This window comes from Botrytis fragariae (genome assembly GCF_013461495.1).
Source record: "Botrytis fragariae strain BVB16 chromosome Unknown tig00000037, whole genome shotgun sequence".
Taxonomy (NCBI): domain Eukaryota; kingdom Fungi; phylum Ascomycota; class Leotiomycetes; order Helotiales; family Sclerotiniaceae; genus Botrytis; species Botrytis fragariae.
The window spans coordinates 577,818-597,535 of record NW_023500990.1 but is presented as its reverse complement, the minus strand read 5'-3'; the positions used below and the strand labels follow the sequence as shown (position 1 = coordinate 597,535).

Sequence of the window (19,718 nt, the reverse complement as noted above, 5' to 3'; positions counted from 1 at the left end):
CTCATCACACACCACCACTCTCGTACAATTTCTTCTTCCCTATCCCCCAAGACATCAACAATCCCACTCCCACCCCTAACCCCAATCACTCCTCACTCCTCACTCCTCACTCCTCACTCCTCACTCCTCACTCCTCACTCCGCACTCCGCACTCCTCACTCCTCACTCCTCACTCCTCACTCCTCACTCCTCACTCCGCACTCCTCACTCCTCACTCCTCACTCCTCACTCCTCACTCCTCACTCCTCACTCCTCACTCCTCACTCCTCACTCCTCACTCCTCAGCACCCTAACCTAAAAATGCCCTTACCTTTCATATTTCCATCTCCGAATATCATCCACACTCTCCCCCTTTTCCCCGTCAAACTTCATCCCACCCCACCCCCCCTTCTCACACACACCCTCAGCATTTAACCCCCCACCCCACCCATCCTCCAGGACAAAATTCATTTCCAGCTAAGATGCAATAGATTCATTCACCTTGAGAGCTAGTATAACTAGTAATACAACATTAGCCAACGCAACCAAAACTATTGATCTTAGTATTCTGTTTTATAGAGATGAAAAACATGGATAGTGAGAGGCGTGAGAGGTATGATTTAGTCTCGGAGAAGACAAGGGAAGGGAAGGGTGGAGAACAGAGCAGAAACACTGGAAATTTCTGAATAATGAGTTAAGATGAAGGGGTAAGTATAAAACTAGATTAGGTCAGGCAGAAAGAAGGAAAGTGATGGTGTGAGGGGATTCATTGTTCATATGGCAGGTATTTCAGTAACATATATTTACTCTCAAAATGCTCACCTCATCTCAATTCAAAACGAAGCTCTTTCCATCTACCCTACCACCGCCTCACCCCCCCTCTCCCCCCTCAGAACTTCCCCCCTCCTCCCTTCCCCCTCACCACCCCCTTCGGCCAATACAACTCCGTCCAAACCTTCAACCTCGTATACTCATTAACCATTCCCCTCACCCGCATATCCTCTATCAACTGCCAAGCCCTCTCATCCCCACTCTCCACACATCTCTTCACCAACGCCACCACGGTGCCCGGTCTCATCCACCAGCCTCTCCTCCCCGCCGCATCAACCTTATCTTTCCCCACCAACATCATTTCCTCCAAATACCTAAAACAATCCTCATAATCCGCGTTTTCGATATGGAGACAAATCAAAATAAGTCGATCATAAGTAAGTTCATCGGGTTTGAGATTTAAAGCTTGGATTTCGGAAGCGAGGAACATAGCTTTCGATTTGGATCCTCTCCCATGAGCACCTAGACCTCGAAGAAGCGTATTGAAAGTTTCGATATTGGGTCCCGCGTCGCATATTCTGTGGAGTTCTTTGTAATAATCTATTGCTAGGTCATGACTGTGACTTAAGTTATTGGTGAAGATGACACCTTCTAGAACGACGTTTACAGCGGCGATGGGAATAGTGTATCCATCCGCTTTTAACGATTTGAGAATTTTCCAACCTTCAAGGGCATGAAATGAAGATTTTGTTAGCCAAAGATATATTGATCTTGTGGAACTTGCGTCTGGTGTGAGACCTGCTTTGGTCATGATATTTAAAATTCGGAAAGAAGTTTTAATATCTTCAATTCCGACATAAGCTTCAAGGAGAGCTTCATAATGATGTACCCCAAGAACAGTGCTACGTTTGGAAAGAAGTCCAATGGCTGATGTAGCTAAATTGGGGTCTGCATGACGCGCTGCGCAATTTAATACCGCTGTGCAAGTTCCATCTGCAGGATTCATTTCCGAGGTTTCAACCAAAAGTCTCCAGATATAACTGGTACCTTCATACTACATCAAAAGTCAACAGATGAAAATAAACTATTGATATAAAATTTGCTTACATGAAATGAACTAGCAAATGAATCCAACAAGTGATAATACATATGCATAGCCAGTACTGGTTGATCATATCGAGACTTCAATAGTCTCAAAGCTTCATCCAACTCATCCAATTCACATAATCTAAAGAAGAAGATATCGTAAAGCCATGGCTGGATTTCGATTTGATCTGCTTGCATTTGTTCAAATTTGTCCATAGCCAATTCATATTGACGATCGCGAAGTAGACCAATGACCAAATTATGCCATCCAGTAGGAGATAAACTATACCAGCGTTCCTTCATTTCTTCCAATATCTGAGTTCGTAAAAGATAGTCTGGATGAATCGCGAGTACCTATTCAACACGAACCATTAGCCATCTTGCTCCGCAGACAGATTGCGAAGTATACATACTTGTAAAACAGTATGATAAAGTCCCGAATCAGCACCAATTCCCAACCCCTTCATCTCTTCCAACAAAGTCCTCACAGCCTCTACACTTCCATTTTCAGGATCCGCATTAGCTGCAATCAAAGCATCATAATGTATCAACGCAGGTCTTTCCTGCCTGACCTTCACCAAATATTCCACCACTTCTGCGACTTGTGCATATGCCCCCTCTTCCGTCTTCAATTCTCTCAATCGTTCATGAATCTCATCGGTACTCAGTTGTTCCAAATTAAGAGGTTTCGGTATATTCGACTTCCCTTTACTATTTCGCGATCTCGGGGTATATTGTCCATTTAACACTGGAAGTGAAGTCGTGGTAGTGGTATGAAAGGATCGACTTTTTAAACATGTTGGGATCTTTTTATTCTTAAGCAAAGGACGGTTTAAGAATTTTCTGGGTAATTGAGTAAAGGTATTAGAGCGCGCAAGAATGAATGTATCTATAGAAGGACAAAGACATCGCCATAGTCCATCAATTGGAATTCTTGTGGTCGTCATTGAGTTGATCTATAATTTTTACTTTCAAGGTTCGCGGAAACATTTCTAGGCGCGGCGGAAATGTTGTAGAATCACGTGGGGACAGAGGGGAAGATATGATCCCCGCGATTCGTTGGGCGGGATTCATACGAATGACAGGGGTAATTTTAATTTGCCATGAAGGGAGTTCAAGATAGAAGAATTGGGGAAAATCGTTGTTTTGGTTGTCGTGGGCTATGATCTCGAAATATGTGATGGTTTGAGACTCTGCTGAGACATATGTATGTGTGCCTCGACGATTTCTCACATCCAATATGAACCTATCATATGCCCAGTATACCTGCCGGCATCATTTCAAGGCACATCTGCCGCATATATCGAAATTCTTCGATGTTCATCAAGAAGAAATGTAGCCGCCCCTCTGCACTTTGTGTATATTATACGTGCCCTTATGTAGCTTCTTCGAGTCCAATTTCAGCTCATTATCACCACCACCAATGTTTCAAGCTCCTCTCCCTCCTCTTCCTCTTCCTCTTCCACCTCTGCCACCACGACCTCTATCACCACCTCTGTCGCCTCTGTTACCTCCGCGACCTCTGTAGTTGTTTTGTTGTCCTTGTTGTTGATCCTTTACTAAATCGATAATTTCATCTGGCATTCGTAGATATTTGATCTGCGAACTAAGTTAGGATATATCTTTTTTACCCACATCCGACTTCCCCTAACAACAAAAACGTACATTGTTTCCTTTCACATATATTTCTGGTAACCTTGTAAATTTATCGCCATCCTGAAATTCGAAGTATTAGCTTCAGCGCATTCCAACCAAACGCCCCAGCTCCATCCTCGACAGAATCTTTCATACCGGACTCGTTTGAACCACCTCCTTCAACGTTAAATTCATCCAAGTATCGCATGATACCAAATGACCGTTCAAAGTTTCGCCATCCTTGAGCTCAACCAGCATTGGGTGACCTTGTGCGGCCGTGAGTAGGCCTAAGGGGAGCTATAGCAGATGGAATCAGTATCGCAGATTGTATGCGCGCAAGTGATGCAGCTTGTAAGAAATGTGGAAATGTAGGTATCATTTTGGGGGAGTACATACAACCATAGTGAAGATGGATAGATAGATGATATAGAGTTGTTTGCTATGCGCTCAGCTTCAGAGTGGATTTGATCTTCCAGGAATAATTGAGACGTTTAGGTTACCGTATCGAATTATGACGGATTTCGAGATTGACCAGCTAGGCAAAACGGGAGGATGTCAGAATGGTGGTACAGATTGAAGCCTTGAAACTCAGGCAACATAATAAATTCTCGGTACCGACATAAACTCGACTCTGCCAAATGTCCGAAAGGTCCGCTCATCACCACACATTAAATATCTATCACACTTCACTCATGGCCATCACTTGGAACATGTTTTGATGTCTAGATGAGTATAAAATTATATCAAAGTCGTCACCTCCAATCAACACATCCAGATACCTTTCCTCACACGCAAACAGTTCTCGTTTCTGATTTGCTATCCTATATGTATATATATATATATCCTGTACACCCATTCAGCCTTCTGGCTCTCGTACTCCGTGATAACCGCTCTGATGCTGACGACGCGTAATATCGTTTTGGTTAGTTTCTGTTAATCATGACTGCGCAATTGTGAAGGGACTCGTAAGGCAGTGGGGGAGGATGAAAATAAAAAACCTTATATCGTTATATGATTATTGATGGTTTCTTGATTTCTTTCCTTTTAGTTCTCAAGGCTTTCTCTTGTTCTTTTGGTCAAATTTTGTGTTTGATCGCTTTTTGATCTTTGGTCTAATCGTTCGGTTAAATATTGTACTGGTAGAAGTAGTACAGTATTCCGTTCAATTAACATTATATCTCGATATTGTGTTATTGCATAATACATCTTTATTGATTACTATTTATTATTAAATCTCATTGTCATTTCACTCTCTTGTACTCCTGTGCTCTCTCATCATTATGCGTAGCCTTTTGAAGGCATTCCTACTTGCGCCGGCCATAGTGTCGGCGTTTGTTTTACCACCAGCTTCAGAACAAGATGTTGATATCGAATTCGAAAAGAACGATGTTGATACTACTGGTAAACTTATATCTCAGTTCTTATTCTATATCTATCAAAACTAACTTCTCCTTCTAGAAGCTTATACCATGGGATTCGTTCGACTTGATCTTGGACATGATTCCTCATCAGCTGATGTCTCCCCTCTAGACCTCCGAGTTGATATCCTTCATTCCACAGAAGCATGCGGCTTTGGAAATGTCTTGATCGATGGTCAACCTCTTTCACAAACATTCGATTCGGAAACTTCAATCTCATCTGGAAAAGGTTCCATCTCGACATCGACGAATAAAATCGTAGTAGGATCATGGTCTTTCGATTGTATCGTTATTGATGGTAAACCACGTGGACAACTCATGAAGGTTATGATTGATTTTGTTGATGGAAAGGCAATTGAGAATTCAGGATTCTCTGTTTTATTCAGACAAACTGAAGAGACGGAAATCATGAACATCGAAACTATTTCATCGGAAGAGGATCAAGTTATCGAACATCATTCATCATCGGATAAGCAACATCATAATGGAAAGGGTCCCGAGGGAGAACATAAGCATCATATGGACAAGGGTTCTGAAGAGGAACACAAACATCATATGAGCGAGGGTCCTGAAGGAGAACACAAGCATCATATGGACAAGGGTCCTGAAGGAGAACACAAGCACCCTATGGGTAACGGTCCAGACGGAGAGCATAAACACCACATGGGCCACAAAGAGTTCAACATTCACAAAGAATTGGCTGAGCTTAGATACATGAAAGCTCAAATGAAGGAGTTAAAGTATCTCATCCATAAAAAGAAGCATCACATCTCAAAACACGCTCGAGAACATCACAACCTGGATGACAGAATCAGAGATTGTGATAGTCTTCGATGCGTCGCTGGAGTTATTAGCGAGAAGGCTCGTAAATTCTACGGAAGGATCGCTGGTGATGAGTTTGATAAAGAATCTTTCCATCATTCTCGCGAGTCACACTCAAAGAAGGATAAGAAGCATGGTAAAGGATTTCATGGGAAACCAGGTAATCACACATCCGGAAACCATACCTCTCCACATGTACCTCACGGCAAGAACAACCATACCGGTCCACACTTCCCTCCTCATCGACACCATACTCTTCCAATTTGTCATTACCCTCCTCCTTTTGATTTTCATCCTCACGGTCCCCATCATGATGGACCACATGGACCACCACATGGACCACCACACGAACCTCCCCATGGACCTCCTCCACACGAATTCGGTCCTCCTGGATTTGAACACGGAAGACACCATGGAATGCATCCTTTCCATGACGATGAAGAAGGACATGGACCTTGGGAAGGACGACCCAGACATCATGATGGACATCATGGAGATGAGTCTGAAGAATTGGAAAGACCTCATGGAGGCCATGACAACTTTGAAGATGAATTTGAAGGGCGTCATGGAAAACATGCTGAACAACATCATGAACAAGGACCACCATCGTTTGATGGCCTGGATTTCGATCACTCCGAAGAACATCATCACGGTGAACATCCACACGAGGGACCATTTGATGGACCTGAACACGACGGACCACATCACCCACATGAAGGACCATTTGATGGACCTGAACATGAGGGACCACATCACCCACACAACGAAGAACCCCACCACGGTCCACCTCACAGCGGTCCCCACGAGGACCAAGAACCCCCCTTCCACCCCGGCCCCCCAAGTTCGCATCCTGATTTCACCAGTCCCCCTCCCCACTCCGAACCCGACCACTTCGACGGTCCTCCACACCTCGAAGACGATTTCTCAGGCCCTCCTCCCCACGGCCCACCCCACGGCCCACCCCACTTCCCCTCCCACATCCTCAAATTCGCCCTCATCGGATTCCTCCTCTCCCTCTTCCTCATCACCCTCTACCGCCGCACCTGCAACCCCAAAGCTCGTTCAAACCGCCAATCTCGTCTTGAAACCCGCTGTCGCCGCCGCGCCAGTTTCAGAAACTGGTGGAACCGCATTCTAGGCCAGGAAGAAGATTTCGAAGAAAAAGATAGATTACTCCACGATGATGATGATTCCGACTGTGAAAGCGAAGACACCCCCTCCGAATTCTCAGTCGGGCAAGATATTTCTTCCTTCCGCAATGCGGTGGATGTAGTGGGTGATATGGTAGCTGCGGAGGAAGGACGAGTTTGTTCTTCTGCTCCCGCTCATTATGTTTCTATTCCCGTTCATGCTCATCAGAGAAACGTATCCGAAGATCAGATACTCCATTTTGATGGGTATACGCATGGAATTGAAGTCAGAATGGATGATGAAGAGGTATTGCCAGCGTATGAAGATAATGATGGGAGTGAAGAGGGTGGAAGTGTGGCGGATGGATTTAGATATACGCCTGGGAGTAGCGCGTATAGTCCGAGTCACTCGGCGAGTGGAAGTGTGAGTGATGTTTTGGGGGATAAAGTTTAGTTTGGTTTGGGCTTTGGGGGTTGTCGGGATTGGGATAGAGAGAGAGAAATGGAAGGGGTTGGAATAGGGAGAAAGAGGGAGAAAGAGAAAAGAGGAGAAGATCATTGCGTATATACCACGTACTGCGCATTCGCGCTTTCAATTGCTATCGCTATCCGTTACCACCTACTGTACTCGTAGAACTTCTTTATTTCATTTGTATCGATCGTATTATTCTATTTTTTCTTACCTAGCATTTTATCATATCACATACCCCACAACATACACAATACTACAATATATATAACACTCTTCCATAGAAAATCAATCTTTTCCTTCTTCCAGATATCACTCCTATCACTCCTATTATATTGTACTCTATTCCGGCCTCCCCTCTTATCCTCTCTTCTTCTCTCTCTTCTCCATCTCGTATCATATCATGCTACACATATCATACCACATATCATACCACATATCATCACTCATCACTCATCACTCATCACTCATCACTCTTCTCACCCCTCTTTGATTAGTACACAAACAGATCACAAACCATAAGCACTTCCACCCATTACATATACAAACCACAAACGACAATCACTTCCTCCCATTCCATATACACATACACATATACATCCACCCATCCACCCATCTACCCCCTCCCCCAACTCATTCACTCACCTACTCACTCACTCACTCAACAAACCTCCACTTATCTAGATGAATCTCTCAATCTCATCCTATTAATTTTCTAACTAATTCACTTACCCACATCACCTCACTCTCTACCTCTCTCTCTACCCATATAAATAACAACCATTCATTCACTCATTTACTCATCCACCCATCCCTTCCCATCCTATCTCACACTCAAGATTCAAAATTCAAAATCCAGAAATCTGCACTCTAATCCAAACCGAGTGTCCAAACACCTCCTTACACATACAAACTCACTGCTCTACTCGTCCATAAGCTATATTTATGTATATATATATACCAATCATAATCGACATTAAGATTGAGGTCGAGATCAAAGTACGATGTGTAGAAAGGTGGATGGGTAGGTATCATATGCAATGGTATCTATGTTTTTCTAGAGATTGTTCTGGTCTGGTCTGTTCTGTCTTGCTTGCTTCGGTTCTCCGAATAATACCTTTCACCTTTCCCAAAAATGAATCTCTAACAAATCCTTCCAAACACGTGCTGTAAATCCTCTCCCGCACCTGCAACCCCCAAACCCTACGAATTAATAGTCCTATTCACACTCTGCAAATGTCCCAACTTATGTCCCTTTGCATTCTTCATCTGATCCTCCGGCACACCACCTGGTAAATCCGCTGTCGAGATACCCGATACGTGTGGTGCATTTGGTATATCATTTATTCCATCCACTCCCTCCTTTCCATCTTCACTCCCATTCTGATTCCCTACATCTCTATATCCCGACGTCAGTAACTCCTTCCCTCAACACATCCTCGTTTCGAAAAATTGCACTCACTTCCTCGCCTCATGATTAACCGTCGTCGATGTCGCCGTATCGAGCCCCTTATTAATCTGTTCCAAATCCGGCACCGGCACATTTCCCTGCGGTTTCGGTAAACTTGTAATATCCAGCTGTAAATCCTCTTCTCCCGTTGGACTTGAAACTCTCAATCCCTCTTCCTCTCTCCTCTCTTCTTCTTTTTCCTTCTCAGCCTCGTTCACACTACTCGCCTTACTAACTTCCGCGCTCGCTGGACTTTCTGTTCGAAGTCCTAAATCTCTATTGCCATTGGTAGGAGAAACTTCATTTTCTCCCTTCCAATCTGCGGCTTGGACTTCGGGGACTGGGGAATTTCGGCCAGGTTCTTCAATAACACTTTCTTTTCTACCGCGGCCAGGTTCGGGATCATAGACTTTCCAAACTACGGCAAGTTTATCAAAGGCTCTTGTACCTTTACGAGAAGAACCTTTGATTCCATCCATTTTATCCCACTCGATTTCGAATATACCATTTTCATCTGGCTTGCCATTTTTCTCAGGCCCACCACCTTCGAAATATGCATTAAACCATACGTGAGCAACGGCTGTAACCATTGTCCAACCCATGGAAGCTTTATTTCTACGTTCGAAGTCGATATTGATATCGCTAGTAGGAAGAATAACTCTTGTAGAAGGTTTAAAAATGACTGCTCCTCCCCCTGTTTCCGAATCCGTTTCCGATCCGCTAGGGTTGGGTTCTGTAGCTCGTGGTGTTGGCTTCAGGTTTTTGGGTTCTTCGATTCGATCTGCGCTTTTCGATGTTGCGATTTTATCTTGATTTCCAAATCCTGCCATGTCGGATATCATATTTTTGATTCCTCCACTACCGGGTGTGTTTCCTTCTACCACGACTCTTTCTTTCTTCGTAAAGACGTGGAATAATTTGATTGTTTTGCCTTCATCAACATATCCTTCGACTTGGACTTTCACACCGTCTCTCAATCCCCAAACATGTACCTCCATAATCTCAATTTGTCGATCAACATAATGTTTTCCAGATTGCGTCCATCGATCCACATAACCAACCCATCTCAATTGACTCGGTATCGAAACACCTTGTCCAAAACCCGGTCTCATTCTTCTCTCTGTAAATCGCGCAAGTGCCTCAGATGCCTTCCATCCACACTCCGCAATCAAATAACTACAAGCCATTGTGCCACTTCTCCCCTTCCCAGCTTTACAATGTACAACCACCACCTTTCCCCCTTCTTTCTTCTCATTCTTTCCCTCACCATCCCCCGCCTCTTCCAACCAATTCCTCATTCCTCCCACAATCCCCGGAACCAACTTAAAAGGAGGCGGATGATGATCCGGCCACGGCCAATGTCTAACTCTCCCTCTCACCTCCTCGTCCGGATATCCGGTCCCCTCGGCCCTAAATTCCCATATCATCCATCCCTCTTTCCCGTGTTTATAATCGAGGAATGTAACGAGCTGATCGAGCGGATTGCGATATGCTCGTTGCGGATATGTGCCACTGGGTCCAGACGTCGCTATTATATTAGGTGTTACGTAGCAGAGATCCAGACCTGCTTCTGGGTGACGAGAACGCGGACCTGCGACAATTTGACGTAGGAGTGAGGCCATTTTGGATATAGATGGCGATGTTGTGCGTATTCTGCTATAGTTCGTTTGGTTCGAAGAAAGAAAGGAGGTATATTATTTGTTAGGGAATTTGAGTTGTGCTGATGATGTTTTTGTAGAACATTGTTCCTTCCTTGGAAAAATATCGAGTTGAATGAAGATGATATCAGGCTGGGATATTCATCACTTTGTCATTTACTTGTTGTTTATGTGAGGAGAGCCTGTACTGGTGGTAGGTTGGGAGCAGCAAGAGCCACAATGACGTATTTTTCTGTGTGGTGGTGAGAAATCTTGGCTCGAGTGTGGCTGTGCAATCAACTTTCTCTCAAAACAGACCTCGGGACCGATGAACCTCACTATGTTATCAAATCCACAATTTTATGGCTGAAATGACGAAACATTGTTTACGATATGGAATTCTATACAAGTTACTCGCAATCCGAACTTTTGGGCGTTACGGGTATTTAGTCTCACATAAATACCACTATTAACATAGACTAACCACCTAGCTCAACCCCATCTTCAGTCTCGCATACTTGCATATACTGAAATGGATGCATATGGTTACATATGGGAAGCTAAGTGAAGGGGACTTGAGTAACAATGATTATAAATACTAGGAATCGTTCAAGGTGTTGGTGGTTCCAGTAACTTAAGATGCTAATCACAATATTGGAAATGACATGAAAAAACATGAAATTTCCTCCCATTGACGTGCTCTGAATCTGGATAGGGGCATCAAGCGACACCAAATACAATCTCAAATTCAAGGAATTCCAGAGTCTCACCCTCCAGGGCACTGGACACTAGAAGAAAAATGTTTAGAACCTATCCCTTAACAATATCTGCCTTCATCAAGAACTTTTCTTCACTGTACAAGAACTTTTAGAAGGGTAAGTCAGCGCGAAATACGGGAACAACAGATTTGATCCCATATTCTTTCTTCTATTCACTTCTGAATACAAGTGCTTCCTGCCCGCCAATCTATCTTATTCCATGGCGGAACGAAGTTCCCAAATTCATCAAAGGCAGTACTTGTCGACCCTCTGTTGGGTAATAACACATTGAAATGGGTACCCTGGCGCAGCATGTCCATCAACGAGGCTGATGACAGCATATCTACCCGATGCCATGTGCAGCCCCTAAATCAGCACTTAAAAACTATGAATGCAGTCTGTTCTCAGCGAATCACACAAGTCCAGCGGCAGATTGATTGCAAAGTATTTGGTTGCTATCCAAATCGTTTGGCTCCGAACAAGTGGGCATGCATCAAAAGCTCTGGTGCCGGGGTCAGTTCTGAAAAATCTTGATAGGTCGGTATATGTTCTTCGTCATTGTGGATGAGTGTATGTCTTTGCTACACGGAACGTCCGATTAGCTTTTATCAAATTCAGGGACCAGAAATTCATGTTGGAGATGAAGCTTAAAAGCAGCAACCACTTACATGCATGAGAACTCTGGGGAAGGGAGTGAGAACGCTTTAGCTACCAGATTGACGTCACTAGAGAAACTCGACTGTATCATAACTCGAAGATCGGCTTCTAACACAGCTATTACGGAAGATGAGATAAAAGTTTCAATTACTATCGATGACAATTGAGTTCCCAAGATAGTATAGTCCGGAGAAATCAGAGAACTTCAAGATGCGCCAACTTGAAACATTCGAGGAAATTTATATCCCGCGTATTGCTGCCAAAAGTCGCTCTCCTGGTAGTCCTTTATCGTGCTTTGTGGAGGCTTAATACTTATGTCGAGAAGCATCGACCAGTCTGGAATCTTGAGTGAAACTAAGATGAATGCTGCTCGGTAAAATTTTGTTTCTACTGCGCATCTTGTGCAAATCTAAATCAACCTCCTTAGATGCTTTGACTTCACAAGACAAACCCGCTCATTTTGAATCCGGATCGTCATCCAATTCTTCAATTTCATGATTATGACTACGAGCGGAAGTTTCCTGCTCGTTATTGCTGACAAAACAAAACGTAATAGGCTCGACGGCCTTCACGTCCAAGACCGACGATTACTCTTTGGAAAGAGATGGTAACTGAGGAGTTCCGCTGTATCAAATCGTATACTCAGTATCTCCTCCCAATTTTCAGTAAGAAGAAGACACAATATTCATATCAAAAACCCTTCATGAATATCCCCATAGCATTCTCACCCCGCAGAAGCAACACAATCACAATCTTCCTTCACACGACTTTTCCTTCGTCGTGGTCGAGAAAACGGCGTATCCGAAGTAGTAGGGATTTTTCCAGGCTGAGATATCAATATGGTGGTGTAATGAATCGAGAAGTGGGATTGTTAATTGGGGTTGTCCTGTTATTGTCTCAGGACTTTGAAAAGTTGAAAAGGGGTGGCGAAGACATGATTAATACTACTGGTTCTGGAAGCGAGAATTATTTTGGGGTGGGGAATGTATGGGGGTTTGTTCTGAAGTTTGTGGGATAGACTGTGAGTTGTTGAAAGATGGATACGATGGATTGTCTGATTCTGTTAAAGTATTGTTGTTGGAGGCTTGGAAGAGGAAAAGGACGAGGGAGATGGAAGTTTTTGGTAAAGATTTCTTGCATGTGCAGAAGTGGTTCGAGGATCATAGTGGATGAGTGAATTGGTTCAAGTTGATTGGTTGATGCAAAGCAGAATTGAGAAATGATTGAAGCACTTCAAGTGCACACTTCATGAGTCATGGCTTTTCAGCGACGATCAGACTCAGAATTTCTCGGCGTATAAAATTCTATTGATCATTTGTACGTGCTGAGGCATGATTCTTTCACTTACTCTTCATATTAAATTTCATCTTATGGTTCGACTCTCGTAGCAGCTATTGCTCCAACGAGAAAGCCACATGATATTTTTTCCCTTTCTTGAATCATTGAACACCCTGCTTTAGAGCAGCATAATAAGATATACGCCAGCACCAACACAGAGTTCGATTTGATGATCAGCCGTAGTGGCTTAATGGCAGAAAGATATCTCTCTTCCAACATTTCACCTATCAACGATGTTGATCGCCAGAATATCTTCAGTCATAATTGCACTCAATATCCACCTAATAGACGATCGTGGCTAGTACCAAATAGATCATCATTTTTTCCACCCATTCTTCCTATCAAGCAGTATTTACACTGGTCCTTCTTCACTCTCATGACGGTTTCACATTGTTCAATATGAGGCACGACCACGGAGATACAAACATTGGAACACTTTGCTTCTACATCTCTCCTCATAACTCAATATTCAACATGCGCTCAGTAAAGTAGTAAATTAACCGACCACCTTATTCTATCGTTGCATTGCCCACCCTCACTCGTGACAGTAAACCAAATTTCCTTTGGTGACTTGGTTGGTGACTTGGTTGGTGACTTGGTTGGTGACTTGGTTGGTGAATTGGTTGCGTTGTGATTTGAGGTCTGTTGTCGGTGCTCTAGTTGATGTACTTATTGTGTGTGTTGCTGTTTGCTATCTTTGGCTGGGGAGAGTTCAGATGGTATTTGATCTATATCTTAATCTCTATCACACATGTAATGAAGTTGGGCTGTTATTGAAAAGACGAGGCTCTAACAAGAATTCCCCCTGTTTGAAATCCTCAAGCTTGTAGCATATTATTGTTTTCGATGCATTTAGCTATTCCTTATTCTGATAATACTGTCAACTTATCGCAAGAAGTTGAGATACATAACAGGATGACACGGGATCTCACTTCAAATCACATATATATCTAATCAGGTAAAAGACTCATCACTTGCCTTGCTCAGAAACACCATCTCTGTATTTCATCAGACTTCTCAATCCCTCACAACCCTTGAAAACAGACATCTCCATTCTCTCACACCCACGAGAAAGTGCTCTTTAAACCTGTCGCTTGAACTCTTCGCCACCCGGAATCTTGGTGTGCGTATATTTGAGATCCCCATGCACAAGACGACCTAGTTTCTTCTCCAGATCAACTATCTAACTCTCATCGACGAGGGACACGGTAAGCTAGACGGGAATAGAATGCAATATAGAGTTCATCGGAGCCGGTTCAAATGTAGATCCCGCTACTTTATTTGGAATGTAGACATGCAGACTACCCGGTAGTTCAGAAAGCTTCACATGCAAATCATGGCACTATATCGATGTATTGGGTTAAGGGTGCACAGACTGGAGGGACACCAATAAAATTGAATTTCGAGATTTCTTTTTAGTTACTGATTGGAGTGCTTTACGATCTCGTGTGATAGAACATTCCAGAACAAACAATGAAATCATAAATCTTGATGTCAATCAATTGAAGGTTGATGTATTGAGATATTTGGAAGGCGGGAAATAGCCAAGATGTCCATGCACCCACTGGCGTGTGTTGCTCTTCGTCCATGCAACTCGCACCAACGCACTTGCATTTTACCCCAAGGGATCAGATGAAGAATTTGACGTTTCTCCTGATAACAGTCATCGATACGATCTCGCTTGATAGTACATGTATGTGCTTGGTTATCCTGCAACTACCAAAATCGCATGTAGATAGGAGACCTTTACACTAGAACCTCGAATTCCATAATGAAAAATCGGTTGATACTGATACATGCACTTGCTTGCATCGCTTAACATCTATTGAAGACAAGCCGGTAAACTCATCTTCATCTTCCTCCTCACTCACAAAGTACTACTTCCATCCATATGTAGATCCATAAGAAACAACAAACTCATCAACCTATCTTCCCATCATCTCTCCCCTCCAATATCAAAAACCCAAACTCAAATCACCAACCAAAACCCTCGGAATATTGCCGTTATTTTTAAGTGCTGACACCCATCCCACTCTGCACCCCATCGAATGCACCCCCACACGTTTGCTCACTCGCCACGTGCTACGTGCATTATTCACGTCAAAAGCAAGCACGCACATAATTTAGCAATGTGGCGTTGCATAGCGTTTTAAACACAAATACACAATACGAGACCACTAAGCACGGGGATTTCCGGCTCACAACCAATCAAATACCAACCAACTAACTAACCAACCACCAAACCATCCAACTAACCATTTTCCATCTCGCAAATAACCCAAGAGAGAGAAAAAATCTCGAGTAAAATTTCCCTTCTCAATCTATCCTCCGAAAACCCCCAATAATTGTCAAACACTCCGTGAAGTGGGTATGCAAAGTGACAGGAACCACCTAACCGTGCTAACACCCCTCGTCTCACAGGGCTCCGAAATTCTAAAAAAGCCTAGGCCTTCTTTGTGGATCCATCGCATCGCTAGAGGGATGGATTTTCCTTCGGTTGATCCGGGGTTTTGGTGAATTAGCCAGAAAATCCCTGCCAGGAGGAATGATAACCCAGAGGCGAGCTCGGCGAGGAAAACGTCCAAGGTTTCGGAGATGAAGTGGATGATGTGGATGATATGCGTGGATGGATCAACGACGATCGGAAAATCAATCTTAATTTTGGCCGATCAATTTCTGGCTGTTGGTATGCAAATGTGAGAAGTGGAGTTTTTAATATGTGTTGGGTGTCATTCCAAGAGGATGGGATTGTATGGGATTTTAATGGGGTTTGGGTTTCAACATGGATTTTGCAGTATGACGGTCAGATAGACGGAAGTAAAATATATTGGAAAAAGTCAACTTCAAAATATAAGATGTTAAGATATTAGAAATGAATATAAATTGATATATATCGAAGAGGGGTAATCATGGTAGTCCAAAAGAATGATCACAAAAATGATCTATGTACAAATAAATGCTCCATCTGCCCCTACCCTAACCTTTTCAGCCATGCAAAACAATGCCGAGTATTTCCGATTCCAAACGCCCAGCTACTGGGAAAAATCCAAAAATCCCTGTTCCCTAGTTCAATCTCTATCTTAATCTCACAAAGACATGTTGTCGTGCAAAATAGTAACCGCCTCATTCCATCCCCTGCTTGCCGCGATATCACTGACAGTTCTCCCCATCTCATCCTTTGCCTCTAAATTAACTCCCGCTTTTCCCGCCACCAGTTTTAGAATTTCCGCATCCCCATTTTCAAGCGCTTGCATAATTGCGTTCCAGCCTCTGTAGATTTTATTCGGATCTGCACCATGGTCCAATAATAATTCAATCATGTCCGTAGCGCCTCCCTGGTAACGACGAAGTGATTTGACGATAGGTAGATGCTCACCAGGAGCATTGATATCTGCACCCGCTTCATTGAGAAGGTATTTGACGATTTCAATGCGGTCTTCGCGGATGGCTGTTGTGAGAGGCGAGAAGACTCCGCCGTTTTTGTCTTCAACCGATACACCAGCGGCAAGAAGCAACTTAACGGATTCTAACTGATTTGCATGAACTGCCATTTCCAGAACTCCTTTGTAAGCTCGAGGTTCCGGCATTACAGATAAAATGCGTTTGAGAATTTGAGGACTGCGAACTGCCATACAAACGGGCCAGTCTTGGCCTCGAACATTGACGTCTGCTCCACGTAATAAGAGGAGATCAATCATTTCGAGGCGTTCTTCGCGGATAGCGGTTGTGAGTGGTGACATTCCCTTCGCAGATTTGTCGTTAGGGTTTACGCCTTGGTCGAGAAGCCAATTGAGTGCTTCCATGTTATTGCAACTTACTGCCATTTCGGCAATACCTTTGGGACTATGAATATCTGCTCCGGCACTTACCAAAGCGGGGAGAAATTGAATTCGGTTATGGGTAACACATTTCCAAGCTGGATATTCACTTGCCATGGTGTTGGGATCGGCTTTGTTGCTAAGGAGGAGCTGGAAGATATCTGGTCGATCGTCTCGGATTGATGTACATAATGGAGTGTAAACGCCATCTTTCTTAGCATTAGGATCAACGCCATGTGTAAGGAGAGTACGGACTGATTCGATATTGTTGATACTGGTCGCCAATTCCATGATTCCTGGACATTTTTTGGGATCTGCTCCGTGTGTAAGGAGATATTGAAGACAAGCGGTTTGGTAGGTTGCAGGCCAGAGCATGTGTTTCGGTCCTGGGAGATTGGGGTCTGCTCCATTTTCTAACAATATGGAGACGATGTCTGCTCTTCCACATGTAATGGCTTCAAACAGAGCGGTCTTTCCCTCCTTACTTTTAGCATTGGGGTTGGCTCCATATTTGAGTAGTAATTCCATGAATTTTTTAGATGTCTTTTTGTTGATAGAAGCGATGAGAAGCGTATTACCATTCGAAGTAGCGAGATTGGCGTCACCATTATAAATCAAGAAGAGATGTGAGAAGCCAACCATGTTCTGCATGACTGATACAGCAAGAGGTGATTCCATGTCGATACCGGCAACAAGGTTAGGATCAGCTCCGTATTTCAGAAGTGTGGTAGCTCCAGCCAGAAAGGATTTATCGACAGATGCTCTCAAAGGTGTAACTCCATCTCTATCGTGTTCGTTTGGGTTGGCGCCAAAAGTAAGTAGTAGTCGTACACTCTCCGCATCATGAGCTAGAATTGCCTCTTTAAGGGCATTGACTTCTGACCCTGTATTTGCTGGTACACCGCCGTCCAATAACTTCTCTACGGCTTTGTGGTTTTTGTCGCGAATAGCAGAAATCAAAGCAGCTTTCATAGGTCCAGTATTCGAGCCCGCACTACCTCGAGGACTCCAACGTGGCATATTGTCAGGATCTGCCTTAAGTCGGATCGCCTGAGAAGGATTTATTATCATTCCATCGACATCCTTGATGAGGCTGCCAGATTCGATAGTCTCGGTATGCGATCGGGCATCATCAAGGTGATGGCTCATTTGATGGTTATCAAAGGAATTGATTAAGTCTGTATAAGATCTCTCGCCGGAATCATGCGAATTAACGGTTTGTGGACTCATGGGAGTATGAGCACCATTCGTATTATACCGTTGAAGATTTGAGCCCAGAAGCAAGGAAGTATCTCTAGCAGATGCTCTATCTCCCACTGACTCCGGATGCTGACTGGAAGATGATCTACCGGGCCATCCGTTGGTGGGTAGTGGAGGCAGAGGGAAATTTGGAAGGGGCATTTGTGGTGCTTGAACACTGTAATGGCTACTAGCGTCGCTGTTTCCTAGTCCAAGAGGCGACGGCATGATTGGCGTAGAACTTGAGCTGTCTGAAGTCTTGCTGGGTTTGCGTCCAGCCTTTTCATCCATTCTATTGAGCGCCGCAGCTAAGCCAAGGTAACCAATACCCAACTCTTTCTCAATTTTATCACTTCCCAAACTCCATTGGAAGACCAATGCGCTCATCCTCAAATCATCCCTTGTTTTACTCAATGTGCCGGCCATTTTTCTAATATCATTAGGAGTGTTACTGAAGATTTTTCCCCAACCTCGCTTGAAACTTCCAACATTTTCATGTTGAAGGAATTTAGCAAGCAATTGGTAGAACACTTGGAAATTCGCTTGGGTGGCTCGAAACTTGTGATCGAGCTCTGTTATCATTTCGATAGGGAAGTTTTGTACATGGTGGTTGCATTCTTCGAGCCCAGCTTCGATTGAAAAAAGGATGTGACAAGTGTCGAGAAAGTCATGGGCGAGGGCTTCGAAACCTTGAGGTAGCTCTTTCACCGTGGTAAGGTATTCCAAGACCCTAACCGAAATGCGATCGCTGAGAGCTGTCGTCTTCAGGCAGAGCTGCATACATTGTGCTTGTGCTTTGGAAAACTTTCCGGAATTTGGCGTTGGTGGTGCCATGATTTGTTTTTGCTGCGGGGGTGGCGCAAGATTTCTAGGTATTGTTTTTTCGGGAAGAGTCTTTTCAGCTAATGTTCTTTCGGGGAAAATGCTATATGTGTTGTGATTGGTACTTGGACTATTGGGAGATGGTGGTAAGCCCAATTCTCCTTTGGATAAAAGTTGGAAAGAGTCCTTGGAGCTTAATGAGAGAGCTTCAGCGAATGAGTATTCAGCAGCCTCGGCTCTTTGCCTGGACACTGCAGCGGCCTGTGTGCTCATACTGATTTGGGAGAATTGAAAAAGAGAGTAAATGACCAATCTGTATTCAGAGAAAAAGCAATAGAAGGTGGAGAACGGGAGACTTTATGATTATCATTTCGTAGAGTTACAGTCCCCGGACTATGCCCTCAGACCTCTTCACAGCACGAGATATTTGAATTTGATTCGCCAATAATTGACGAGCTCGATCCATTTGCAGTTATCGCTATTAAAATCTTTATCTCTGAATTACCAACAACTGCAAACTCTAATATAAGCCCAAGCTATTGAGTGAAAATAATCATGGAAGTACCAGTGATAGACTCGCCGAACGGTTGAATTCGTATTGCCATAGGCTATCTTTACCCAGATATCTCTTAGTCTCAATTTTAGGTCCAGGTTTAGACCGAAGTCTAGCCCACTAGGGGTAGAGTGGA

The 19,718-nt window shown here is 43.7% G+C and overlaps 5 protein-coding genes across 5 annotated transcripts; 1 reads left to right on the top strand and 4 right to left on the bottom strand.

Moving 5' to 3' along the window:
• Positions 1 to 868: 868 nt before the first annotated feature.
• On the bottom strand, positions 869 to 3,112 carry Bfra_011522 (putative pentatricopeptide repeat protein; the record flags this gene model as incomplete). The annotated part of the gene is made up of 5 exons (XM_037341849.1): positions 869 to 1,804; positions 1,858 to 2,190; positions 2,250 to 2,792; positions 2,920 to 3,029; positions 3,103 to 3,112. The coding sequence occupies 5 exons, from the start codon at positions 3,110 to 3,112 to the stop codon at positions 869 to 871; spliced, it is 1,932 nt and encodes a 643-aa protein (XP_037194706.1).
• Positions 3,113 to 3,264: 152 nt separating this feature from the next.
• Bfra_011521 (putative small nuclear ribonucleoprotein) lies at positions 3,265 to 3,729 on the bottom strand (the record flags this gene model as incomplete). Its single annotated transcript, XM_037341848.1, has 3 exons — positions 3,265 to 3,435; positions 3,502 to 3,552; positions 3,628 to 3,729. 3 exons carry the CDS (start codon positions 3,727 to 3,729, stop codon positions 3,265 to 3,267), a joined length of 324 nt encoding a protein of 107 aa, XP_037194705.1.
• Positions 3,730 to 4,751: 1,022 nt separating this feature from the next.
• Bfra_011520 (uncharacterized protein) lies at positions 4,752 to 7,295 on the top strand (the record flags this gene model as incomplete). Its single annotated transcript, XM_037341847.1, has 2 exons — positions 4,752 to 4,872; positions 4,930 to 7,295. The coding sequence occupies 2 exons, from the start codon at positions 4,752 to 4,754 to the stop codon at positions 7,293 to 7,295; spliced, it is 2,487 nt and encodes an 828-aa protein (XP_037194704.1).
• Positions 7,296 to 8,513: 1,218 nt separating this feature from the next.
• Bfra_011519 (putative phosphoinositide 3-phosphate phosphatase protein) lies at positions 8,514 to 10,382 on the bottom strand (the record flags this gene model as incomplete). Its single annotated transcript, XM_037341846.1, has 2 exons — positions 8,514 to 8,709; positions 8,773 to 10,382. The coding sequence occupies 2 exons, from the start codon at positions 10,380 to 10,382 to the stop codon at positions 8,514 to 8,516; spliced, it is 1,806 nt and encodes a 601-aa protein (XP_037194703.1).
• A 5,854-nt stretch (positions 10,383 to 16,236) lies between these two features.
• Positions 16,237 to 19,302, bottom strand: Bfra_011518 (putative ankyrin repeat domain containing protein; the record flags this gene model as incomplete). The annotated part of the gene is made up of 1 exon (XM_037341845.1): positions 16,237 to 19,302. One exon carries the CDS (start codon positions 19,300 to 19,302, stop codon positions 16,237 to 16,239), a length of 3,066 nt encoding a protein of 1,021 aa, XP_037194702.1.
• Positions 19,303 to 19,718: the final 416 nt, after the last annotated feature.